The sequence below is a fragment of the Oncorhynchus nerka genome, linkage group LG23 (genome assembly GCF_034236695.1).
Source record: "Oncorhynchus nerka isolate Pitt River linkage group LG23, Oner_Uvic_2.0, whole genome shotgun sequence".
NCBI lineage: Eukaryota > Metazoa > Chordata > Actinopteri > Salmoniformes > Salmonidae > Oncorhynchus > Oncorhynchus nerka.
The window spans coordinates 49134416-49161696 of record NC_088418.1 but is presented as its reverse complement, the minus strand read 5'-3'; the positions used below and the strand labels follow the sequence as shown (position 1 = coordinate 49161696).

General features: G+C 43.3%; 2 protein-coding genes, 1 non-coding gene and 1 pseudogene across 6 annotated transcripts; 3 read left to right on the top strand and 1 right to left on the bottom strand.

Annotated features, from left to right (window-relative positions):
* The first annotated feature begins 3351 nt into the window (after positions 1-3351).
* Positions 3352-5713, top strand: LOC115106983 (electron transfer flavoprotein regulatory factor 1). Of its 4 annotated transcripts, none has more exons than XM_029630251.2 (3): positions 3352-3459; positions 4579-4655; positions 4806-5713. In XM_029630251.2, the coding sequence occupies exons 2-3, from the start codon at positions 4611-4613 to the stop codon at positions 5049-5051; spliced, it is 291 nt and encodes a 96-aa protein (XP_029486111.1). In that variant the 5' UTR covers positions 3352-3459; positions 4579-4610; the 3' UTR covers positions 5052-5713. The 4 variants fall into 4 exon arrangements, with proteins under 4 accessions (XP_029486111.1, XP_029486113.1, XP_029486112.1 ...); XM_029630253.2 differs by having other exon boundaries at positions 3369-3459; positions 4582-4655; XM_029630252.2 differs by lacking the exon at positions 3352-3459 and adding an exon at positions 3901-4127 and having other exon boundaries at positions 4582-4655.
* LOC115106255 (sodium-coupled monocarboxylate transporter 1-like) lies at positions 4826-14738 on the bottom strand. The gene is made up of 15 exons (XM_029628823.2): positions 14109-14738; positions 13503-13568; positions 13329-13380; positions 13136-13203; positions 12778-12932; positions 12486-12626; positions 10958-11087; positions 9685-9773; positions 9272-9381; positions 8039-8106; positions 7857-7943; positions 7518-7732; positions 7194-7297; positions 7008-7096; positions 4826-6913 (listed from the first exon to the last, which is right to left on the bottom strand). The coding sequence occupies exons 1-15, from the start codon at positions 14457-14459 to the stop codon at positions 6791-6793; spliced, it is 1848 nt and encodes a 615-aa protein (XP_029484683.1). The 5' UTR covers positions 14460-14738; the 3' UTR covers positions 4826-6790.
* A 792-nt stretch (positions 14739-15530) lies between these two features.
* Positions 15531-27086, top strand: LOC115106110 (small subunit processome component 20 homolog; annotated as a pseudogene).
* Positions 25450-25577, top strand: LOC115107232 (small nucleolar RNA ACA64). The gene has a single exon (XR_003860171.1). It is a non-coding gene; the product is annotated as a small nucleolar RNA ACA64 (small nucleolar RNA).
* Positions 27087-27281: the final 195 nt, after the last annotated feature.

Here is a 27281-nt window from a genome sequence, read left to right as displayed (position 1 = left end):
AGTTGTTTTTTTACTCGTGCAAAAGTAACCAAAGAAAATAATTGAATCAGGAACCAATTTTGCCATGATTAATGTATACAGTGGATAAATTCATGTGATGTGAGGCCCTCACACTAATTGATTGTACAATGTACAGTACACACATGATGTCAGTTTGTTAGTGTATTATTTGAAAACATGTTTATTTCGACATTATAAAGAAAAACGTATAAACAATGGCAACACTGACAGATTAATCTGAGCGTTGCTGTTGGAAAACCAGATTCGTGTCTGACCTTCGGCTGTCGCAGACTCCCCCGACTTCACTCCGCGACTTTCCTCTACAGTCGGTTAATTTAGCCTTACCACTCAAACGCTCCCAGTGAGTAGTTATTTATGACGCAAGGTTCTTTGTAGATCAGTCATGCCGCGTTCATGTTCTAGTTGAAACTATACAACTCTAACAAGTCCGATGTGCTAACTGGTTGTAGTACTATATTCAACGAATCAACAAGTAGGAAATGTCCGAGTTTCCTAGTTCAGATTTGCATATGAACCGGAATCAGTCGGCAGTCGCTTGCACGTTAATTTTTAATTTTTTAAAAATAACAAATCAATACATAAAATACATGAGGGAACACAAGCATACATAGATTACAAACAATAGACAATCGAGCTAGGGGCGGAGCTAGGGGGTACAATATCACATTACAATTACACAAGGACCTTAAGGGACATGCATATACTTACAATTCTAACAGCTTTTTTGTTAGTAGAGCATTTAACCGTCTTAAAATACAGTTCAATTTCTTTTTGTAGGGTACGAAAATGTAGTTTTCTGTTTGTAAATTTACATTTGTGTACATGAAATTTGGCCAAAAGAATAATGAAATTAATTACATAAAAATGATTCCGCTTATTTCTATTGTATGTAAAGAATCCAAACAGTACATCTCTCCACAATAGTGTAAAATCTTCTTAAATGTGTTCAATTATAAACCTACTGATGTCTTGCCACAGTTTTCTTACATGCATACAATGCCAAAAAAGATGCAAAACTGTTTCTGGGTGGTCATTACAAAAGGAGCAATTTGAGTTGATGTTTTCCTTAAACTTCTTCATATAGTGGTTGGCAGGATAATGTTTCTGAATCATTTTAAAGGAAACTTCCTTAATTTTGTTAAAAAGTAGGTATGTGTTTGGCAACATCCAAACTTTTTTCCAACAGATATTATCAATAACTCCATTCCAATAAGGTACAACATCCTGCTGAAACAAGGTTCGTATCGCTCTGTTGTTGAATGGACCAAAAGAGAAACAAATCTTTCCTACTGATGAGTCAACAGGGTCAACAGAAGGTAGGCTCTGAGGGTCAGGTCTTGACATGTTCCTGAATAACATAGCAACACCTGAGGGAATGGCATCTAAAACAATTGCAAAATCTTTAGGTGTTACAGGGACCTTGTAAAGTGATAAGAATTCTTTATAATTGAGTGAAAGACCCTCTGCATTTACCAGTTGGCTCACCAATAGGATATTATTTCGGAACCAATATTCTAAAAGCAGAGAGGTATTTTTATACAATATATCCCGATTATTCCATATATAATATCTGTGTGGAGAAAAATTGTGTTTATAAATTAAGGACCATGACAAGAAAACCTGTCGATGAAAAGCAGAAAGTTTCACTGGAACTTTGTCAATATTATAATTGCAAAACAACATGAAGTTAAGGCCACCAAAAGTAGAGAAGATATGATGAGGAATACAATTCCAGATAGAAGTGCGTCTTCTTAGGAATTGTTTTATCCAATTGATCTTAAAAGTATCATTTAAAGTAGTAAAGTCCAGAAAATTCAGTCCACCATTCTCATTGCACGGTCGGCTGCCTGCAACGCTTCAGAACGTGTCACTCCTATGCGACGCTCGTCCCTCAAACAGCTGTAATTCGGATATGGCTAGACGGGATCCAACGTTCGTCAAATTAACGTAAAAAGTTCATTTTTCAAAATGTATTTTAGCTAACCATGAACCAGTTTTCTAACCTTATCCTAACCTTCTATGAAAAGTCAAATCCGATTCAGTGACTCTGGAATCGACGCGCTGTTTGACGTAATGCTCCCATGTAGCCAGTTTTCAGCAAGACAGATAGCGTTCAGCACAGCACTGCGAGGATTTTATCGATAAGGGAGCCTAGCGATAATGTAACGAAACTCAATTATATCGTGTGAATAAATCGACTAATAATAAAGCAAATGACTGTTTTTATAACCGAGGGTGTTTAGCCAATTAGCTATCCTCACCTAAAGATTTTGCAATTGTTTTAGATGCCATTCCCTCAGGTGTTGCTATGTTATTCAGGAACGTGTCAAGACCTGACCCTCAGAGCCTACCTTCTATTGACCCTGTTGACTCATCAGTAGGAAAGATTTGTTTCTCTTTTGGTCCATTCAACAACAGAGCGATACGAACCTTGTTTCAGCAGGATGTTGTACCTTATGTCATGCCTTATTGGAATGGATTTATTGATAATATCTGTTGGAAAAAAGTTTGGATGTTGCCACACACATACCTACTTGTTAACAAAATTAAGGAAGTTTCCTTTAAAATGATTCATAAACATTATCCTGCCAACCACTATATGAAGAAGTTTAAGGAAAACATCAACTCAAATTGCTCCTTTTGTAATGACCACCCAGAAACAGTTTTGCATCTTTTTTGGCATTGTATACATGTAAGAAAACTGTGGCAAGACATCAGTAGGTTTATAATTAAACACATTAATGAAGATTTTACACTATTGTGGAGAGATGTACTGTTAGGATTCTTAACATATGATAGAAATAAGCTGAAACATTTTTATGTAATTAATTTCATTATTCTTTTGGCCAAATTTCATATACACAAATGTAAATTTACAAACAGAAAACCACATTTTCTTACCCTACAAAAAGAAATGGAACTTTATTTTAAGACTTAAATGCTCTACTAACAAAAAAGCTGTATATGCATGTCCCTTAATTGTAATGTGATATTGTACCCCCTAGCTCCGCCCCCAGCCCCGACCCTAGCTCGATTGTCCATTGTTTGTAATCTATGTATGTTTGTGTTCCCTCATGTGCTTTATGTATTGATTTGTTTTTAATAAAAAATCAATGTAAAAAATACTCAAATTGACTGGCCATCTCTGCAAAACATATGATTTGACATTTGTTCAGGTACAGACTCCTACTCTGTTCTGTACTTCTGGCTGTACAATTTTGATTGAGACATGTTGATTGACGTTGCAAGTTTGTTCAAGATCAAACGTTCATGACCAACTATATTCATTGGGTTTGGCTCGTCGAACCCGTACTACTGCTGCTGCAGTCAGACAACAATGATTTGTCATTTGCTGCTGACGTCACTCACAATGCACTTTTGCAGCCAGGCAGTGTGACAGAGAACATCGTTTTTGTGTCATTGGCATCACTGGTACAGGTTAGTTGAGGTCATTTGTACATGTAGGTGGGGGTAAAGTGACTACATAGATAATAAACAGCGAGTAGCAGCAGTGTACAAAAAGGGAGGGGGTTCAATGTAAATTGTTCGGTGGCGATTGTATTAATTGTTTAGCAGTCTTATGGCTTGGGGGTAGAAGCTATTAATGAGCCTTTTGGTTCTAGACTTGACGCTCCTGTATAATATTTAGTTGTAGCAAGATAAGGCTGAAAGAAGCAAAGTACAAACAACACCGACGGTGCAGCACGCTTGTAGTAAAAGGAAGCTGATTTGCAGTCACTTGCTCACCTTGAGTCCTATCTAGCTAACTAACTGGTAATCTAACTTACTCTGGCTAGTAACAGCTGGCGATTTATAAAACGAGCTAATTGGCTTGTAAACATATCAACCTAACCACAATATTAATTGTATAACTCTCTGGTTAGCTTGCTATATGGGTAAAATTAAATAACATTTGTTGGTTACTATCTTCTCTTGTTGGGATATCCGTCAACTCTTCGCGTCCAAGATACCATGGTTTGCGACATGTAAAAAGATTTACGGCGTTGTTTATTAACTCCTATTTGAACTCGTGTGGACGAAGGGCGAAGTAACCAGCTATCGACACTACTTAATTGCAAGGATTTATTGACAAGGGACATTATAATGTAATGGAATATTGATTATATCGTGTGAATGAATCATAATGGATGTTTTTATAACCGAGGGAGTTTAGCTACGATTCGAACAAGACTTGTCAGTTGACGTTGTTGTGCTGGGAGAAATAACGTTACTTGTATGTCTCCCAGCACAATGTCAAAAGGCAATTATTGGTTGAATTGCACCTGCCAATTATCTAGCCAGCTAACTAATCATTCGCTTTGCGACCTAGTCGCAATGTGGCCCATTTGCAATGTTAACTAACCTACCTGCTAAGTGAACCAAGGTAAAGCTCAAATGTATGCATGACACAGCTAAGATTGTGAGGCTCACAGGATATGTGATGTGTGACAGCAATCAGACATATGCCCATTTCTGAGCTGTTGTTGTTGTTTTACATAATCAGCTGCGGTATGCTAAATCACCTGTTGTATGTTTTGTCCTTTTCTTCCATCCCAGTAGTGAAGGCTGCTACGGTCTCAGGCAGGGACATGGCCAACCCTCTGAGGAGTGAGGTTAGACAGCTGTACAAGAATGTAAGTTAAACACTGACTGCGGTCAATGCACCCAACCGTTGTTACCCACACACCAAATTGGCTTCCACTCATGCAATATTTAGCTGTCTTTCCAAAACAATCCCCAAAGCCTGGAATTATCGTTGGTAACGTGTCTTCTTCACTTGACAGCTCCTGTTTTTGGGACGGGAATACCCCAAAGGCACAGACTACTTCAGGGAACGTCTGAAGGGTGCCTTTATGAAGAACAAAGATGTCACAGACCCTAAGGAGATCAAAAAGCTAGTCGACCGTGGGGAGTTTGTGATCAAGGAACTGGAGGCCCTGTACTATCTGAGGAAGTACAGAGCCATGAAGAAGCGTTACTACGAAGAAGAATTGTCCTCCGTGCTGAATATAGGCAGACCGGTAGACTGATAGCCTAGCTATTTGGTGGCTGAATCTTCAGTGTGCAAGTTTTAGTTTAGCCGTCCCTGAACAAGAGTGTTATTAGCAACACAAACGTCCTTAATTAAACACAAATGTTAGGTATATATTACAGACAAGTGTTATGAACTACACTTGCCACCCACCTCGAGCTGTGGAATGACATCCACCAAATGACTTCAGACAGTTCAAATGACTACAGTTCTCTCGTGTACATAATTGTAAATAATACATGATAGAATGTATTGATAGCGTGTACAATGTAATTTAATTATATAAATGAGACACGGCTATTACCAATGAATGTTTATTTTAAATGTACAACACTGATAGTCCTATTTTTGAAATAAATGAGAAACGTAAGTCAAGTCAAAGATATTTCATTTTTAACAATCCTAACTTTACGTGTCTTTTCAAGTCAATGTGATGTAGGCTACTACATACAGTACCTTCAGAAAGTATTCACACCCATTGCCTTTTTCCACATTTTGTTGTGTTACAGCCTGCATTTAAAATGTATTACATTTAGATTTGTTTGTCAGTGGGCTACAGAAATTACCCTATAATGTCAATGGAATTACCCTATAATGTCAATGGAATTATCTTTGAAGTGAACAGATTCATTAAAAATAAAGATGTCATGTCTTGAGTCAGTAAGTATTCAACCCCTTTGTTATGACACGCCTATATAAGTTGAGTAAAAATCACATACGTTGCATGGATTCTGTGTGCAGTAATAGTGTTTAAAATGATTTTTTGGGACTACCTCCTCTCTGTACCCCACACATACAATTATCTGTAAGGTCCCTCAGTCCAGCAGTGAATTTCAAACACAGATTCAACCGCAAAGACGAGAGGTTTACCAATGCCTCACAAAGAAGGGGACCTATTGGTATATAAAACAAAATCTGACATTGACTATCCCTTTGAGAATGGTGAAGTTTTTAATGACACTTTGGAGGGTGTATCAGTACACCCAGTCAGTACAAAGATAAAGGTGTCCTTCCTAACTCAGTTGCCGGAGAGGAAGGAAACCGCTCAGGGATTTCACCATGAGGCCAGTGGTGACTTTAAACGGTTTAAACCTGAGTTTAAAAGCTATGATAAGAGAAAACAGGATGGATCAGCAACATTGTAATTACTCCACAATACTAACCTAATTGAAATAGTGAAAAGCAGGAAGCCTGTACAGAATAAAATGTTTTTTTTTTTAAATGCATCCTGTTTGCAACAAGGCACTAAAGTAATACTGCAAAAAATGTGGCACAGCGCTTGAAGAACCGCAAAAAATAATAATTGGCAAATATTGTACAATCCAGATGTGCAAAGCTCTTAGAGACTTACCCTGAAAGACACACAGCTGTAATCCCCACCAAAGGTGATTCTAAAATGTATTGACTCAGGGGTGTGAATACTTATGTAAATGAGATATTTCTGTATTTCATTTTCAAAAATTTTGCTAACTTTTCAAAAAACAAGTTTTTACTTTGTCATTGTGGGGTATTGTGTGTAGATGGTTGAGGATTTGGGGGGGGGGGGATTCAGGCTGTAACAAAAAGTGTGGAATAAAATACTTTCTGAAGACACTGTATATAGAAATATGAGGATATAGATGAGATATTGATACAATCTGTCAGGACATTCATGAGTCACGTGAAAAACAGCGGCACTGCGGAGGGAGAAGTATGAGAAGAAAGAGCAACTGTTAAAGTCATGGTTTTATCAGTATGTTAAGTAGGAAGAGTGCTCTTTGTGAAATCCAATTCGTGGACATTGCAAAAGCCGGGGTTATTGCTTCCACGTTTGCTCTCTCTGTTTTTTGTGAGGTCCAGCTTTCCTGCTCGTCTCATGGCCTAGGTATGGATGAGAGCTAAATGAATACAGGAAAGTGGTTGAAAGAGAGAGAACGTCTTGGAGGTTATTTATTGAAACACTCATATCACTTACCCTTTCTTTAAAGAGCTTGTAAAAGCAAAATAACATTGTATCTTCTTTCATCAAAGTCACCCTTGGTTCCAACTTCAACTTCATACCCCCTGGAAAGAGACACATTTTAGTGTTTAAAAAAAACATGTTAATTAGACACAACATGTAATATGGTAAGAAGCAACACTACCATTTGGGGAAGAGTACCTGAAAGTAGACTGACCACCAGTCCAACAGCCAGTGTTGTAAGTGTCCCAATAGGACTGAAGTAGAGATAGGACAGGGAGTACCAGTTATCAGCCAGGATGGGTCTGCAGGGGAGACAAACATAGTGGCATCCAACAGTTATAACATTGCATATATTGTTTACAGCTGATGCAGTTCGCTATTCTAACATGACAAAATGATTCCTGTTCTACAGTACATTTCTAACTGAATAATTGTTTTAACTGTGCCCATATCAATATACTTGTTCCCTACCGAAAAAGTCGGTCCTGTCCTTAACGAAAGATACTGAAGCCCACAACGTACCTATCTGCTGTATTTTGCTGTAGTACTGTAGTGTATAGGCTTGGTTCTGTTGGGGATGTGGTCCAGTTGAACGCATCGGCTGCGGTTGTGAAGTTACAGCCATGTGTGGTCAGACCCAGAGGCCTACTCTGCTCTGGTAGAGGAGGGTAAAACTGGGCCCCTATCCCCACCCACAGAGACATAACCAGCCCAGAGAGCAGACCAGCCAAGCCCCCCTGCAGCACAGAACACACAGAAATAACACATCAGCACTTCAACATAAACGTTCAGCTAGATTAGCTAACGGTTAGATTGGTTGCATGCTTATAATCCTGCTTTTGTTAAAGAGACTGTACTGACTGTGGCATTGGCGTATGGACAGAGGATCCCCAGTGAGAAGAGCCCCAGTAAAGGCCCTCCGATGATCCCAAAGATACTGATAACTGCCTACATGGGGAGACAGAGACATATTTTTAGAGTTGCATACCTCAACACAACATATTTTATGTAGAAGGACATACTCCTTTTGTTGTATCGCATACCTGCAGCAGACTTCCCATGAGTGAGGCTATGCCAGCCATTCCAATACAGAGAGCCCCATACAGAAAGCCTAGAATGGTGCATAGGGATAGCAGTTAAAATCATGATAAATCATGGTTTATTCATTTCTAATATCAGCAAGAATATATCAATAAGAAGAAAAATATATCATCAAACATGAATATAGCTTTCTGAGTTCTGTGGTAAATGCAAATGTCACATCTGCTCCGGCTATGCCCTCTGGTGTTCATCCAGTGTATTCTTGACCTGCAGTTACTCCCCCTGTACATTCTCTCCCTCTTCCTGGTTGGAGACAGGTGTGCTGGAGTCAGAGCAGATCCCTACCAGATGCAACTCGTTCCATAATCAAGACCTCTACAAATACTCAGTCCTGCCACTTCTGCTCTGCCAGATTGTAATCTCTGCTCAGTCAGTTCATGATTCTAGCCATTTATGATTATTCAAGATCCTGTAACTCTGCTGTGCCTGTTTCCCTGCCTGACACCATTTATCCTCTCAATCAAATGTATTTATATAGCCCTTCTTACATCAGCTGATATCTCAAAGTGCTGTACAGAAACTCAGCCTAAAACCCCAAACAGCAAGCAATGCAGTTGTAGAAGCACGGTGGCTAGGAAAAACTCCCTAGAAAGGCCAAAACCTAGGAAGAAACCAGGCTATGAGGGGTGGCCAGTCCTCTTCTGGCTGTGCCGGGTGGAGATTATAACAGAACATGGCCAAGATGTTCAAATGTTCATAAATGACCAGCATGGTCAAATAATAATAATCACAGTAGTTGTCGAGGGTGCAACAAGTCAGCACATCAGGAGTAAATGTCAGTTGGCTTTTCATAGCCGATCATTAAGAGTATCTCTACCGCTCCTGCTGTCTCTAGAGAGTTGAAAACTCTCATTGCAGTTTACCTCTGGCTCCTGTCTCCCGTTCCACATTTCACCACCCAACTACCTTGCTCTGGATTTGACTCCCCACCACTACCTTGGATTCCCCTCGGGACCTGTTTCCCCTGTTCTACTCAGCTAAGTCCAACCTCCGTCTCCACATTTTGTTTTTCTGGAACTCATCCCGATCTTCCCCGGATCTGCACTCCATATCTCCCTGTGTAACAATAAATATTTTGGTTCATTCATCCCTGTTTCCTCATCTGAGACTGCTCTTGGGTTCCCCTGTGTCGCTCTGCTTAACAGCAAAGACACGTATTGATATTATACACTCACTAAGGCCTTTAGAGGTCCAGGACAGGTGTTTCTCTGACATGTGTATGTACGGCTTGATCAGGTCTTCAATAGTCACGGCAGCCAGAGCATTGACACTGGACGATACCGTACTGTGGACAAGAGAGAGCAAATATAGTGCTATTATTTATCCAGAAATATAACATACAGTGTGCGTGAGTGCTATGGAAATAGTCATCTTTATGCCCCACCATAGGCTGCGAGAGTAAATATTAAATCATAGTAGTGATATTATGAACCTTGAGATATTGAATGCAGCACAAATAGTAACAAAAGGACACTTAATCTAGTAGACATATAACATAATGTTACATATTAACATTATAAACAGAAGCTATAATCAAAAGTAAGATCAAGTTTGACATACAGTATAAGTATTAGATGGGAATAGTCACCTTAGAGTCCCACTGTAGGCTGCAGCCACAAACAATCCTGGCAGTCCAGGGTAGTCTCTCAGGATGTCCATCACCATATATGGCATCAGCTGTACAGAGAAAAAGGGCGTGGTCAATGGTCAGTGACTATCTGAGTGGTACCCCTGGGTTTGGGTTATTTGAGATATTTTCCTGGGAACAATCTGGATGTATGGCCGATGCGGGGGAAAAAAAAGTTTTACCACAAAAGAATGTTTAAGGTGGTTACACCTAGTGGCTGTTAATGTTATCAGTTGAAACTGATAAAAAAAATATATCCAGAAAGTGGCAGTCTGGCAGAATAGTAATATTGACAGTTGTGGTAGCAGAATCAGAATCCTTTAGGTAACATTGATAAATAAGATGTTTTATCCATTTTCATAAGTATGCTTATGTGGGAAAAAAGTTACTTGGGCCCCAGTGAGGGGAGAGGTCAGGCTTGTCTTCATATGTAAACGTATCTTTTAAACCATGTGAAGGAATGATTGAGGGGGAACCAATTATCTCTTGGCTCCACAATGTATGTGTGCCAGTCACTCCCTACTTTTCCCATTGGGGAGAGGAGGATGGCAGTGTCTGGAACCATTGTATGTTCCCTCTGAGGTTGCCCTTATCTTGACCTAGAGGCTCACTCTTCTCTCCGTGAGCTTGTCCAGGAGGGGTTGTATTTTTGATGGGAGTGTCTAGAATTGACAATTGATATATGCCATTGGATGGGGTAATGTTTTGGTTCTAAGTGGTACCAAGAATGAGATAAGAACTTCGGTTTAGGAGACCAAACTGAACGATCATTTATAGCCAATGCTGTCTGGCTATGTGTGTCTTGGCTATACAGTAAATGATACTAGGAACTGTTTTGTAAGCACTCTCAGAGAATTCATTTATAGACACTGAATTGATCTGAGCGTCACAGGGCTATGGTGAAGCTCATATAATTAAAGATGGACTTTATGATAACTCTGACTTGTGTGTGGTTTGCTCTCTCATGATTTGGTAATACAGCAAATTTACACGACACAGTGCCTGGTATTTATACAGGTTAATGTTTTTTTTGTCTTGAATCTTGTTCTGGAGGCAGCTCTGCAGAGGGGTCACTACCTGACACAACCACAAAATCTGTCATAAAATCTACCTAACCCTAACCTGGCCAATCTAGCAGTAATAGCTCAGTTCTGCCTCCAGGACAAGACTCATCCCAATAAACGTCAACCTGCGGTCCTTATTAAAGTGTTATTTCCTGGTTCGTGTCCTCAACCTGATCTGGCGCTGACACCATGCCTGCTGTCCAAGGGTCACAGTGCTTGTAGACGGAGTACAGACACAGCCCCGCAAACACAGAACACAGCATGATGACCCACAGTCCTAATAGGTTTATGTAGAGAGACCTGGGAAGAGAAGAGAAGAGAGAGAGAGAGAGAGAGAGAGAGAGAGAGAGAGAGTGACAGAAAGAGGGGATAGAGAGAAAAAAGATAGAAAGATTGAGAGAATGGGGAGAGAGAGTTTTTGTTATCAGAAAGATGAATAGGCTTCAACTTCCCCATCGTTTATCAGTGCAATTTTGGCGGCCAACTATCTGAAAAGGTTTGAGAGGGTTTATCTAATGTTCCTTCGTTACATTTGAGCTAATCTTGCTCTGGCTAGCATTAGTTGTTGATATTGTTGCGCTGTTGCAACTGCCTGTAAACACCAGTGGTGTAAAGTACTTAAGTGGAAATACTTTAAATTACTAGTTAAGTAGTTTTTTGGGTTATCTGTACTTTGCTATTTATATTGTTTGACTACTTTTACTTTTACTTCAGTACATTCCTAAAGGAAATCATGTACTTTTTACACCAAACATTTTCCATGACATGCAAAAGTACTCGTTACAGGAAAATGGTCCAATTCACATCCACGGTCATCCCTACTGCCTCTGGTCTGGTGGACTCACTAAACACAAATGTGTTTTGTTGTTGTAAATTACATGTGTTGGAGTGTGTCCCTAGCTATCCCTAAATTAAAAAACAAGACAATAGTACCATCTGGTTTACTTTTGATACTTAAGTATATTTATAACCAAATACTTTCAGACTTTTACTCAAATGGCTTGTTTGTACACAGCCCTACCATAGCTCTGATTTGCTATAGCGCACCGGTGTGTGTAGACTTGGACGAGACAGTCGTTTATATTATATTTGATTTACTGCAGTGTCTATTTACCCCTAATTTGTAGTTGGTAGTTACAGTCTACCCCTAATTGGTAGTTACAGTCTTGTCCCATCGCTGCAAGTCCCGTACTGACTCGGGAGAGGCGAAGGTCGAGAGCCACGCGTCCTCCAAAACACGGCTTCTTGACACACTGCTCGCTTACCCGGAAGACAGCTTCAATGTGTCAGAGGAAACATCGTCCAGCTGGCAAACGAAGTCAGCTTGTTGGCGCCCAGACCGCCACAAGGAGTTGGCAGAGCGCGATGGGACAAGGAAATCCAGGCCGGCCAAACCCTCCCCTAACCCAGATGACACTGGGCCAATTGTGCACCGCTTCATGGGTCTCCCGGTCACGGCCGGCTGTCATAAATGCCTTACTATACGTGATTCCCAAACATTCTAAGAATGTATGAACATTAAAATAACCATATGTTAGTGCTCACTTGCCAGATTTCTTTTGTGTGTGTCAAAAATCAACACATTTGAATAAGATTTCATGTTGCTAAAATGCTGTCAGTTCCACTTTAAACACTGGGGAGAAACAGGAATTAGATCTTCATGCTCTACTCTATGCTTCCAGGAAGATGATGACTCACATTTTGGCGTGAGTCATGGATTTGCAAGAGATGTATCTCTGCACCTGGGCTTGGTTGATCCCATAGATACTGGTCCAGACAAACGTGCCTCCAAACGTGATTGTCCAGAAGGTGTGCCTCCTCAGTGGACTAGCATCAAAGCTATAAAGGAGAGACAGAGAGCGAGAGAGAAAAAGAGAGAGATTCAGACATTTGCAATGTCTTATATTTTGCGCCAACATACTGCGCAAAGTCCAGGTGCAGATCTTCTCCTACTCTTTTACATCTATAATCTACATGACAATCCACTCACTCCCAGAAGTTGAGTCGTCCTCCGAGCTCTGCGTGGTTGAGGATGTTGGAGACTCCTCCCTGCAGGACCACGGCTCTGATGATGACAGACAGGAAGCCTGCCACCATGATGCCCACCTGGAACACGTCCGTCCACACCACCGCCTTCAGACCGCCCTGTCACAATACACACCACAGCCGTGTTACATACATGGTTTAAAGGTCACCGCAAAGGTCACCACAGTGCTACACAAATCAAGTCTCAATCTAACCCCCATCTGTATTTCCCTTATATCAGGGAGTAAATGTTGATCAAATAAATGTCACATAAAAAATTATGTTTACAGCATTATTTATTGACATCACTGCCTGTCCAGTACCATAGTGCAGTAAAAGGTGCAAACCACTCCTGTTGAAATGACAGCACCCCAGAGATCCATCCCAGTCACTGGAGAGAGGAGGAAAAAGAGAGAGAGAGGGACATCATTGAGCAGAGGAGTGGTTTCAAGTGCACTCAATGCCGATGGGGCACAAAATGAAAAAATCTTTCATGACTTTTAGAGACTACTGCACCTTGGTTTAATGCCAGAGCTGGAGCATAAATGACTATTCCTGTGTAGAGTATCTGTGAGACAGAGAGACATAACACATGGTGGCTCTTATAATCACCTGTAGCACAAGGGTTGTTCTCATATATTCATGTAATTCATAATATGGAGTGGGAGAGTGTTGTGATAAGGAACTCACAGTCTGAACAATGAACATCACTGTCCCCAACAGACGCGTGGCTCTGTTGAACCGTATCTCCAGATACTGCAGAATGATGACCACGAGGAGAAAAAAAGAAATAGGACACATTTCTGTTACATTTCCCATGGACAGGACAGTGACATGAATTCATGTGTGATGCCCAAAAGACGAAGCAAAGAGTGCAGTCAGTAAGAGGATGATTCAGTCAGCTAATGAAGATAAAACACGGACCCATATTTTAGCTGTTTGAATCACAATCGTAATCTCACCATCAGCATCTCAACATGACTAAGGAATGGACAGGTGCAGAGATATTAAGCAATGGAGCCGTGACTACTATGATTTTACCTGTAACAGCAGTCTGTTTGTTTTATAGAAAGATTACAAAATTAGGTCAGTATTTTATTTCCTGAATATATTGCATTTGTCAATTGGTCACTTTGAACAATACTTTGTGACCCCCAAGATATTAATTTCAGGGATTTAGAATTGCTTAGAATGTGCATTGCAATTCATCTGGCTAATCTCTACCAAACATGTTATACAATTTCTGTTGAATTGAATAGAACACAAATCAACTCAACAGGGTGGATTGATTCTAACCTCATAGGTACTTGTGATGCCCAGCCTGTAGAAGACAGGGAGGAAGACCTCTGAGCTGACCACCACCACCAGCACATAGGAGAGGCTGAAGAGGCCGTAGCTTGCCCCGTATCGGTACACCTCGGCTGGGGTGGAAAGCACTGTGATAGCCGACATGAAGCTGGCAGTCAGGGACAGAGCCACAGGTACGGCTGTCATACTCTGGCCCCCCATCAGAAACTCTCTGGAGCTGCTCTGGCCCCTTCCGACGATGGCATAGTACACCCCGATGGCTGCAGACACCAGCAGCATCAGAGCAAAGACTGCATAGTCCGCAGCCACAAAGGATCCAATCACTGGAGAGGCTGCCATTGTAGCCTTCTGATTGTGAGGTATAGGTGACTGTACTCACTGGAAGATTGTCCTATTCCACAACTTGTAGTCCCTTGTGGTTTCTGTTATTGGAATGAAATGAACGGCAGAGAATTTGTATTTCTCTGTGAAATCTACGATAGCTCGCAGTAGGCTGCTGTGCGTTCAGATAGAATGATGTCCTTGTCCATATGTCCTTGTCACAGACAGGATATGAGCTGAAATAGGATAGCAGTGAGCTCTGAAGTCTTCAGTGTGCCTGTGTGTTTCTCAAAGACATTACTAGCAGGTAGCAGTGAGCACACCTCTCCAACTCTTCACGAAATCAAGAGCTGGGATTGTTCTGTTGGCTGAACCGATAAGTACCCCTGTCATCAACCCTACCCTTTGCATGGCTGGTACACACGGACACACACAGAGGCATACCCATGCATACACACACACATCCGCGCACACACATGCACACACACACTTCTGAACATTTTTTGGGCCCCAGAGAAAATATAGCTATCTTTATACTAACATGTCCAGTCCAGTATAATGTGTCAGGTGTTCAGCATGTCATTTCCACTAGTTAGTACATGTATGGACCACAGGAGGTTGGTGGCACTTTAATTGGGGAGGACAGGCTTGTGGGAATGGCTGGAGCAGCATAGTTGGAATGGTAGCAAATACACCCATGTGTTAGATGCAATTTGATTTGCTCTGTTGCGCCCATTATTATGAGCCGTCCTCCCCTCAGGAGCAGCCACTGGTATGGACGCTGTTTGGACACTATATGGATACTGACAGAGCTGTCATTGAGAAACAAAAGTATCCAGAAAGTCATCCTTGAAGTTGTTTCAAAACCACACCCCATTCTGTGTCTTCTCACAACGTGGAAAAGCAAAACGTTCCCATGATGCTTCATCCAACATGGCTGCGCCCCTGCATTAGACATGTGTGTAAACATATTTAGCCTATACATTGTTGTTTTCATACACATTTGAATCCTGGATTACACACACATATATATACTTTTTTTTTTAAATTTTTTTTTATACATATATCAGAAAAAGAGACATGTCAAAAATGAAGATCAAGTCCAAGTCGTCGTCTCATAAATCTGAGAACACATTCATGTTGTTGGGAAACTGCAGCACAGCTGTTAGCATAGGTAGCGACGACTGCTTAGCTATTGCATTTAACACATATTTGTTAATATGCATAGCTATATCGTATGCCTTGTTTTCGTAATGTCTGAACAGTTTCAAGTAAAACACGCTTTCCTGTTGCTACGTTGAATGAACCAACAAGCATAGCTGCTTGGATACGTTAAATATCATATGTAGCCTAGCTAGCGAGTCATTTCATACCGTATCGCTCACTGTAAGTCTGCTCTCTGGGTTATTTCCGAACGACACTGTCACTCAACATCTCATCTTAACTCTTGTTTTAACATACCTTCAGTCCTTTTACAGTGTGCCAGGCATAGAACGTACTTTCCACTATCACCATTTAACATTTTTGTTCAGATGATTGGAGTAAGAGTAAGGGATACTATTCGTTATGGACTCCCGGTCTCTCAATGGGAGTCATTGTTAGCAGTACTGATAGAGATCGGAGTCATCACTGAGCTGGAATGTTAACCTCCCCCAAGGAACCACAGATCTGACAGGAGTTCCTATATTCACTTATTAAACCATCCATTTACTTTCAATTTCTCATCTAACAGGAGTTGTGATGTTGTTATTTCATTTCCCGTAATGTACCACTGACCTAGTTCACAGAATCACTCTGGAGACCCTGTGTAGACCCTGTGTAGACCCTGTCAACAATGTTGCTCTGCTGCCTCTTTGAAGCTGTCCAGGCCGATAGGCTCATAGAGTTGCTAATATATCAGGATTCAATATCTGGTGGCCGTTTGATACACTGTCTTTCTGTGTTTGATGTGATACAGAAAAATACATTTTTATTACTATATCTGACATGTCCTGTGCTTCTGGACCTACAGTCCTGCGTTATTGAACGTCTCTGACTGATGTGCTGAATGTTCTGTTCAGGGAGAATCTGGAGAGGCTGCTGGATGACAAACACTTCAAGGATGAGATCGTTCACTTCAACATCTCAGAGGAGCAGGCCGCGTTGGACGCCTCACACAGGGCATAGATTGTCCCACTGCTTATGAGGTGTGTGTTTGTGATTACTCGTGTGTGTATGTGTGTTGCATCTTCAAGTGAACTTAAACTTGTAGCCTATATATGTGTCACCTTTACTACTCCAATATAACCCCCCCCCTCTCCTCTAACCTAACCTCTGTAGGGTTCTGTTTGGGCCGATGCGCAGTAAGACTGGCAGTAAGTTCCAGGGCCAGTCTGGCGCTGTGCAGCGTTCCTCCATCGTGCTGAGGTTTCTGGCAGGATGCCAGTCTGAGGAGCTGGGCATGTTCATTGACCTCCTGCTGGAGCCCGTCTGCCACCACGGACAAGGTAGGGCGCCCTCCGTCATGTGATATAAAACCTGTATGGGAGGGGAGTGTTTCTCGTCTTATTCTTCACTGTATGGCTCTGTTGCCCTCTGTCTCATCGGTCTATTCTGCCATTATAGTGTGTGAGTGAGTGAGTGAGTGAGTCAAATCAAATCAAATTTTATTTGTCACATACACATGGTTAGCAGATGTTAATGCGAGTGTAGCGAAATGCTTGTGAGTGTGTGTGTGTGTGTGTGTGTGAGTGGAGTGGACTTGTGTTTGTTTTAAAAGTACGACATGTGAACCCTGGACCCACTCTCTCTGTATTTTTTCTCGTCTCCCTCTCTAACACCCTCCCTCTCTAACACCCTCACTCTACACTTCCTCTCTAACACCGGCAGTACAGCCTGCTGAACATAGTCAACACAGTCATCAGTAAACTGGGCCACCTCATCCACACACACCTGCCCAAGGTGCTACAGATCCTACTGTGTGTCACCGCCTTCATCGCCACCATTCTCAACCAGAGAGAACAGCCGAAGGGTCTCACTGTCTCACATAGGCTTAGTCTTGAGAAACCTGCTGTATATTCTGTGTTGGACCAGGGGAGGTATGTGGAGGCTGCTGGATGAGTAGGAGTGCTGATTTACAATCAGTTTTGCCTTTTAGATCACAATGAATATGATTATATGGACAGGGGGCGACCTGATCCTAGATCATCGCTCCTACTCAGAGAAGCTTGATAATAAGCTCCTGGTGTGTCTTGAGAAAAACGTTTAGTAAAGTTCCAAGTCAGCAGTGGTCTTGGGCAGGAGCTGCAGTGTAGCCAGTATGCCGCAGCTCGCCCTCGAAGACCTATACTAGAACAGGAGGCTCAGAGAGGCCTGTCCTGGCAGTTGCAGGTGTGAGCATGTATAAAGCATGTTGATGTTCATGTATGATACTGCGCACAAACATGTGTTTTTAGTTGTTTTGTCACCTCCTTTTCTACTCTTTGCAGCCGAAAGCAGGGCTAGAAATAGATAGACAGGTTTAAAAGATGACTCCTAAATGTTTTTCCCTCTCTGCCCATTTAAAGGCAGGCTGTATTGCTCCTCTGAAGAACCTGAGGCGCCTGGGAGTCCTGAGGATCCAGGACTTCTTTGATGGCTTCGACTCGTACAGCTTCACCCCAGATGATGATGCCTTCTTCCAGGCTATCGTCTGGCCCCAGGTCTGCCGTCTGCCAACAGAGAGCCCCTACTCCCCCACCCCCCTCCTCAAACTCATCCACGTCTGGAGCAAGAAGCCAGGTAAGCTTATCAAACAGTCTTTGTGTTGAGACTTCAGCTACACTAAGGCCAAGTCCTTTTCACAATGAGATAGGTATGTTAATGGGAGAATGTTTCTTGCAACAATCCAGTTTCCAGTGGGGAACTAGGAGGAATTTGCCATGACTCAGTGGTAGGTGACAGATTCAACCCGCCTGAAAGTGACCACCTTCTTTCCTCTCTCAGGTACTTCCCCCTCCTGGCCAAGCAGCAGTCTGGTCACCCGGAGTGTGACGTCCTCCTGAACGTGTTCGCCCTGCTCTCAGTCAAAAATGTCTCCACCCAGACCGTTGCCATGGTGATGGACATTGCAGAGTCCTTGGTGACCACGAAGGATCTTCTGGTTTCGGAGGGTGAGGAGGCGGAGCTGAGCTTCAACGGCAGTGTGTTCCCCCAGCCACCAGTGGGAGCCTACATCTCTTCAGGTGAGGCCTATGGACAGCGTATAGAATACGCACATACAATGTTTACAGGGCCACTGCTAGAATATGCAAATGCTACTAATAAAAGTAAATACTAAACAGTATAACTATGGACCAGAGTTTTTCCTCATTTGGTTACATGGAAAAACTATGAGCCCTAGGTCGTTTGTAATAAAAATAGCAAACACAAAGCACATTAATAATAGTGCAGAAATGAGTGGTTTGTTTGTGTTGTTCAGAGCACCTGACCCAGGGTGCAAGGCTGCTCCTGCCCCACATCTCCACCCTGCTACAGTACCTCAGTGGCATCGTACGCAACTCTGTCCGACTCAAGAAGAAGAAGTTTCGATCCCAGGTGGCCAAGGAGCCCCAACGTCCTCTCAAAGTAAGTCCTTCGGTCCTCACATCCTTCTGCGTCCGTTATGAAGTGTTGACTACTGTGCTGTGGCGACGTGCTGACTTTATGTGACCAACCCGGTTCCTGGAGAGCTACGGTCCTGTAGACATTCACTCCAACCCCAGTTGTTTACGAACCTGACTCCGCTTATCATCCAGCATTATTGGAATGCGCTAGATTGTTTGGCGCGAAAACCTACAGGACGGTAGCGCTCCAGGAACAGAGAGCCCTGTTGTAGACAGTCGAATATCTCCAATGCCATTCCTAGATGGCGTATTCTAGCCTCTGCTCTTTGTGATCTCATCACAGCTCTCCTTCTCAGGTTTCAGGTCGTTGTATGGTGGTGATGATAGTTATGGTTTCTGCAGGCTAATGTGAGGATCTCTCTCCTCTCCAGGCTCAGCAGGTTCGTGAGTGATAAGGACCAGAGCACAGTGCTCATCAGCCTGCTGCTGCCATACCTCCAGAAGGCCCGCAACACACAGGTACAACAACGTGTTGCTGTTCTAGTGATATGTTATGTCTGTGTTGTGGTTAGTTGTTTGTGTGTTTGTGCTGTATTGGATTGTTCGAAGTAAACGTCATGCTAGGTTACGTCATGTTAAGCTTGTGTTATATCTTATACCATGGTGTGTTTTACATGAACTCACACTCGTTATTGATCTGTCCCGTCATTTCCTTGCATTGTGGTAGGTTATATGTTATAGTGTATTTATGAGTATTTCCTGTGTGGCTCAGTTGGTAGAGCATAACGTTTGCAACGCCAGGGTTGTGGGTTTGATTCCCACAGGGACCCGTATGAAACTATATGCACCCACTAGTGTTAAGTCGCTCTGGATGAGAGCGTCTGCTAAATGACAAACATGTAAAAGTAGTTCCCTTCCCTTGTGTTTCAGAAGACTGAGATTGATATCCTGGCTACAGTCCAGAACCTGCTAAGACAGTGTTCTGATCCTGCCTCCTTCCCCAAGCCTATCAGTAGACTGTTCTCCATCCTCCACAACAACCTGCCCAGACAGGCCCTCACCTCTGTCTTCCAGGTAGGATTTCAAGCCCCCGTAGCCTGACTCCAGATCTGTGCTGTTGCGCTCACTCATTTTCACGTCTTTAGCTGCTGAAGCCCGGGCTCTACATGCTTCCTACTTCTTATGTCTAGTGGTCCTTATGTCTAGTGGTCCTTATGTCTAGTGATCTGAGTAGCAGAATGTTTACCTGTGTCTCACAAGAGACTCTGGCAGACCTGGATAGTGGACTGAAGTACATCACCGATACAGCTGCTTAAGGTAGGGCTTGAAATAAGTCACAGGCACAAACAACCCATGTTTATCACACACACAGCCATGTATAACCATCGGCCCCTTTCTCTCCCTCCAGTTGAATGCGTTTGACAGTCGTCACCTGGACGAGGTGAACTTCGACGTGCGTCTCACAGCCTTCCAGGAGGCCACCAGGAGGATCAACGACATGGACACGCTGGATATGAACTTCATCTACACCGTGATGCACACGGTTACGCTGCAGTCCGGTCTCTTGACTATCGCGTCGACTTTGGTAGTATTTTGGAACGTTCCCGTCTTATTTTAGATGTCCTGTTCACTTTATGAATCAATAAATGTAGCATTTGACAAAACATTTGTGGCGCATATTGCGCCACAAATGTGGTTTCTGCTCTTCATTTATTTGACGAGTTGTGGAAATAATTTCCTCTTCAAAGGAACATTAACAGTAATGTAATTTCATCCATTCATTGAATTCAACTTTCTTCCTTCCTATGTTGTAGATTGGAGACATGTCCCTGGCAGACAACGCCACCTTGTGTCTGCCTGCTGACCTTACACGTCTGGCTGCAGTGGGTCGGGGAGACAGTACCGTACACCATACTGGACGCAGTCAGGAAAGGACTGAGGAGCAAGACTGAGGTTAATACACACACACACACATGTACTTACATCACAGAATATACCCACGCACACACACATATTAAAGGTAACCTGGGTCCAATCTCCTATGTTCTCAGAGTGTGCAGCATGACTACACCACAGTGCTGGAGTGTCTGGTGAAGACCTTCCCCACCCGTAGAGATTTCAGAGATCTGGTGCAGCTCACCGACTACAACGACCCCGAGTCTGACTTCTTCGAGCACATGAAGCACATCCAGGTAAGACCACTGTTTCAATATTCACACCGACACACCCCATGGATTGAAGCATCGTGTTGGGCGTGCATTCTAAGTGGTATGCTAGTGTAGGAATCGGAAACATAGGAGTTAGGCTGGGAAAATGCACTGTTTAGCCTGGCACGGGGCAACTTGGATGGTAGCCGTACAGCCGGCGCTCTTCAAATGAGTCAGGAAGCGGGGTGTTCAGTCCAGTGCTTAATGTTTTGTCTCTCAGATCCACCGTAGAGGTCGCGCTCTGAGGAAGTTCGCCAAGCAGCTGACGGTTGTGATGTCATCACGTTCCCTCCAGAACATGCCCTACGCCATGACTGCCCTCAAGGTTAGTTACACAGCACACTGAATAATGTTATCTTTCATTCTGGTGTGTGTGTGTGCAACCTGTGTGTGTGTGTGTGTGTGTGTGTGTGTGTAACCTGTGTGTTTCTCTCTGTCCTGCAGAACGAGGGTATGACGTCAGCCTCAGTAGAGGTGATAGGAGCGGTGTGTAGGAGACTGACCTGGTCTAAATACCTCTCCTACCTTAAACACTTTGTTCACATACTGCAGACTGGACAGGCTGAACAGAAACTGGCTGTCAGGTAGGTGTCTGTGTGTATCAAAGGGTGATATATATGTTTGTTTTCCACTAGTACTGTTGTCTCACCTGTGTCCATCCACAGTCTGTTGGTGACTGTTCTAGAGGCGTTCCACTTTGACCATGACACTCTGGAGAGAGAAATGGAGGCTGCTAAGACCAGGTCCAAAGAGGGTGAGTGGACACCGGTGACCAAGAGGTCCCAGTGAAGTAGAATATGATTTATACCAAGTGTGTGTGATATATTGATTGACGTCGCCTCTTTCTGTTTAGTTGTGAGCACCGTTGTTGATGACGACGGTGATGAGGAAGAGGAGGCGGCAGCTGTCGAATCAGAGGAGAGTGACACTGAGGAAGCCATGGAAACTGAAACCGTCAACAGCGGCACGAAAACAACCACCATGGAAACGGTCAAGGTTGTTACTATGGAAACGGACGCCGCTGAGGGCGTTGCTATGGAAACTCGTACTGCCAATGAAATACAACTCATACTGCTCTCCTGGTCTCGGGAGTCTGCCCCTCGTCACCAAGAGGAACGAGCATGTACACGCACACACACTGCATGCATGCTCCCTTTTCCTTGCACTGTGTCTCACTCACTTACTGAGTCTCAGGCATTTGATGGCGTGTCTTTGATGGCGTGTCTTTATTGTTTGTGTGTAGGGACAAAAAAAAGCCCCAGGCACCCCCGGACCCTCGCCTTCCCCCTCCCAGCTGTATCCTCTTGCCCCCCACCCCAAAGAGAGGGGGACTTAAAGCCCCCGTCAGCAGCCGCACCAACATGCACATCCTAGTGGACACTGGACTCCGGGTAAACCAACCTAGCTACCCTCCCTAAAACTTTCAGGAACTTTCTCACAGGTTGACTAGAAGATTAAATGGTGTTTTGCGGCAAGCAGGCATTAAGATAAACAGCCAACAGTCCCGTGAATAGATAGTAACCAATGGCTGAATAGTGGTTTACTGTTGATTCATCTGTGGTCAGTTGAATGTTGGCTGACTGTTGTCACTTTGTCTCTGTCCAGCTGCTCTATATGAGTCTGAAGAAGTCCAAGGTCAACTCCTCTGAGGCCTCTGCTCTTGAGATGCTGGATCCCTTCTTTTCCCTGCTGCTAGATTGTCTCAACTCCATGCTCGTCAAGGTCAGTAGTGTGTTTGTGTGCGCATGTTGAGAAGTGTGTGTATACGTGTTGATCTGTGTGTGTGTGTGTGTATCTGAGTGTTTATCTCTCTCCGTACCTCCAGGTGATAACAGAGGCTCTCTTAGCTTTTACGTTCCTGTTGCGGTTCTCCCTGCCAGCTGTAGAGCAGAATGCAGGCCAGCTCACCAAGCAGCTGTTAGTCCTGCTCAAAGACTACTCCGAGGCTGGCGCTGCCCGCGGAGAGAACTTCCAACTCGTCCAGAACTGCTTCAAGGTAGCACAAGCGATTGTTTCTATTCTGGAAATGGTTGAATTAATACATATTAATACAGTATCAATTATAGACCGGGTCGTTTGAGCCCTGGATTCTGATTGACTGAAAGCTGTGGTATATGAGACATTATAAACCGGGTCTGCTGTAATTACATTGGTAACCAGTTTATAATAGCAATAAGGCACCTCGGGGGTTTGTGGTATATGGCCAGTATACCATGGCTAAGGAGTGTATCCAGGTATTTTGCATTGAGTCGTGACTAAGAACATCCCATAACCGTGGTTTATTGGCCATATACCACACCCCCTCGTGCCTTATTGCTTAAATATACCACAGGTATGACGACTTGTTTACTGTTCAAATTACGTTGGAAACCAGTTTATATGCCACATTGTGTGTTTCAATGATTTGAAATGACAGATATTTGTCTGTATCAAATTCATTGAATGATCCTTCTTTTTGCTGTCAGTCCATCACCATCCTAGTAAAGAACATGAAGACACACAAGATAACTGAGACGCAGCTGCAAGTGCTGCTGGGATACGCTGAGGAGGACATTTATGACCAATCACGTCAGGCGACAGCCTTCGGCCTGCTAAAGGTAGCTAACACCCTCCCTCTTCTTAATCTGTCCTCCTCTGTAATATGTACTATATCCTCTCTATCGCCACCTACAGGCCATCCTGTCCAGGAAGCTGGTAGTACCATCTCTGGTAGGAGCTGATGAAGAAAGTGGCCAAGCTGTCTGTTGCCGGGCAGAACGGCATGATCAGGGTCCAGTGCAGACATGTACGGTTTTGTTTCTTTTTATATACATTTTCAAACCTGTATTTTACCGTTTGTATTTTATTTTTGAAGGTGTCTTGTAAAACGTTATTTGAGTGTTCCTGTTATTTTCACCTGTAGATTTACCAGAAGTATATCCTGGATTATCCTATGGGGAGGAAACTGAGATCACATCTGGACTTCATCGTGGCCCAGCTCCGGTAGGATATATTTGTGTTTAAAGGGATTCGTTGTTTTAGATGTAAGTCGATTGTGACTTTTGATACTAAAATCTCTCTCTGTGTTAGTTATGAGTTTGACACAGGAAGAGAGGCTTCTCTGAAGCTGATGGCCTATATCTTCCAGACCTTCCGTCGGGTATCCACAACAATCCTCCTGACACACACACATCCCATAATTACTTGAGTTCGACTCGCAGTAACTCTGGTCGCTTTCTATACCCACTGCTCCTGGTCGAAGTTGGCTATAGAAACAGATCCCACATACTAACCATTTAGAGGGAATAAACTCAAAACTGACCTTAGATCAGTTTGTTTTGGGACAACCTAATTCTACTCCTGTGTGTAACTGATTAGTCTCTGTCCTGGGACCTGCTGCTGCAGCACAGTGGGTTGTTATTCGTCCCTCTGGCTCTGGCCATGGTTAACGATGACTCGGCTCGCTGTAAGAAGATGGCCGCCATGGCTATGAAATCACTGCTGAGTCAACTGGACCAGGAACACCAGAACACCCTGTTCACCTTGGTCAACGCTTGGCTGTCTGGAGACAAGGTATGGACGCACGGACAGACAAACATGCAGACACAAACACACTAGTCTTAATTGTCTTTCTCTATGCATCTAATAAAGCAATGTAAATGTCTGATGAAGTGCAAATAAAGGAGAGAAATCCACTCGAGACTATTGAGATGCACCCCATGTCCTCCTGCTGTGACCTCTGACCCCTACCCTCAGGTGTCTGCGTCGTCTGGGGGCCCGGGTGTGTGGGCTGTTTGTGGAGGTAGAGGGGGTTCGGTTTGGCCTCCGTTTAGATGCCCTGCTGCCCCTCATCGAGAAAGAGATCCACCCTGACAACTTTGAAGACGTGAGTCGAACATGAAGTATTTTACAAATCAAACTTTTAAGATATAAACTATGTGGAAAGTTATACTTTCAAAAGCATTATCTCAGCAGGATGTTTTATATCACCTGTGCTAACGGCTGCTCTATATCTGTGTGTCTGTCAGATTGAGGAGGAGGAGGAGAAGGCAGCAGACAGACTGCTGTTCAGTTACCTCACCCTGGTCACCAAACTCACCAAGGACTGTAGCCTACTGGAGCTCAGCAAGCCTCAAGACCCACTCACTAACATCCTGGGAAAGACACTACCTCTAGCCTGGTACCACATCTGTTTCTGCTGTCTTTCCTATGGTCGGAGCGCTGGTTGTAGATCAACCATCACGTAATTATCAGATGGGCCTGGTCTGAAAATCACCTTCGGCATCTCCGTTGTCTGGGGTGAGATAAATAGTCCTAAAGTACTGTGGTATGTTAAGCTTATTGCCTGCTCTGTATAGCAGTGTGATTAAACCCATGTGCCTACACTTGTTCTATGGGTTGATGATACAGTCTAGAACTATAGATCTACATCATGGATCATTGAATGTAATATTTTACCCTCTAAACGGCTGGCTTCCCCTTGGTGTAACAGAGCAATGTGTTTTCCCCCTCCACCAGGTCATGTTGAGACCCACCTGCGCTACCCTCACTGTTGGGTGTGGCTGACCGCCTCTCAACTGTTTGGTCAGCTGCATGCTGGTTGCCCGCTGGAGAGAGATTAAATAGAGCACTAATTGAATGTATCTCTGTGTTGTACTCCCCAGACCCCACCCTGAAAAACCTGTCCCAGGAGCTGTTGAAGAAGCAGGTGGGGCTGCAGACCTTCTCAGCCGTTCAGAAGGATGCCTCACAGAGGGCGGCCCACCGCAAGAAACACAAGGCTATGCAGGTATGTACTCTATGGCAGGGGTCTCAAACTTTTTGGGCCCGGGGACCCCTTTTTGTGACAGCAAATTCATCAGGGACCCCCTCATAATCAGAACACATCTCGAGGGAGAAAAAAATAACATACATGCACTGTGCATGTTTGAACGAAGTCTCAGGCCCTGGAAAGGAACACTTTACAGGCCTGCCTCTTGGCACAGAGGGAGAGTTTTGCAGTTTTCAAGCTCATTACCTGCAATTCAACAGATTTTGTCGTGTGGCAGACTTTTTGTTACAGCTAATATCCTGCAATTCTACACAAGGAAGAGAGAAAACATACTTTTAAAACGTAAATCACAGCAGGGATACGGAACTCAGTCGGCGTCTCAATTTACTGTTGCGAGGTAGAATACACATGGTGCAATTCTGAAATTTGGTTGTGCATCAGCAGTTTTCCTCTTATGTCATCAACATTTGCTTATTGTGTATGCAGACCCACAAGCAACTGCAGCCCATCATGAGTTCAGATTTTTGTTGTGGCCCCCACCCCATAAAAGTAGCCTATTCTTGTTTAACAAAAAATATTACATTGGTGGATACTAATATCCCTGGTAGCCCCCCAGGCCCATGAACATAAATATTACACCCTCAAATTATTCCACAGATTCCTTGGCCAAAATTCATTTAAATATTTTCAGATCTGTTGTCTGAGAACCCTCCTCTATGTGGCCAAACTGGTAAATCGTTGAGTTGGTGATGAACAGCAGACACTCTTATGATATATCTCACACTAACCTTTTATTCTGCTCTCAGGCGGTGGTTACCCCTGACATCGCAGCCAGGACGAAACACAAAAACAAGATCGAGGCCAAGAAGGAAGATTGAATTTCTGAGGCCTGGCTACAAAGCCAAGAGACAGAGGAACTCACTCAAGGACTTGGCTATGGTGAAATGATATTATCCATTTTCTAGCAAGGATGGATGAGAAGACCAGGCAATCATATCCTGCTTAATGCAGGAGCTGACAGTCACCTCTGTATGAATTCTCAGTCAAGGATTTGAGAAGTCCAAGATTGTCTAAGGGGTTTACACACACACAACTTTTTCAATTAAATACTATATTGTGCTGCTTTCTTTGAACAATCTTATTGGAAAAGTATCAGTGGTCCTGTTGAACATTACAATAATGCTTCTTGGGTGGGAGATAAATAATTTGACCACAAAGTTGTATATATTCAGTCTGAAATCCGTGTTACTGAGGGTCGTTTTCACTGTACAAGCTCAAATATGCAATAAAAGTTGTAGCATACAAATTAAGCAGTTAGTGT

Excerpts from the sequence above, each read along its gene's own strand:
- LOC115106983 (XM_029630251.2), top strand. The coding sequence starts at position 4,611 with ATGGCCAACCCTCTGAGGAGTGAGGTTAGACAGCTGTACAAGAAT. Across the intron at positions 4,656-4,805 it reads TTAGACAGCTGTACAAGAAT|CTCCTGTTTTTGGGACGGGA; the intron begins GTAAGTTAAACA and ends TTCACTTGACAG.
- LOC115106255 (XM_029628823.2), bottom strand. The coding sequence starts at position 14,459 with ATGGCAGCCTCTCCAGTGATTGGATCCTTTGTGGCTGCGGACTATGCA. Across the intron at positions 13,569-14,108 it reads GCATCACAAGTACCTATGAG|TATCTGGAGATACGGTTCAA; the intron begins GTTAGAATCAAT and ends ATCATTCTGCAG. Across the intron at positions 13,204-13,328 it reads AGCTCTGGCATTAAACCAAG|TGACTGGGATGGATCTCTGG; the intron begins GTGCAGTAGTCT and ends TCCTCTCTCCAG.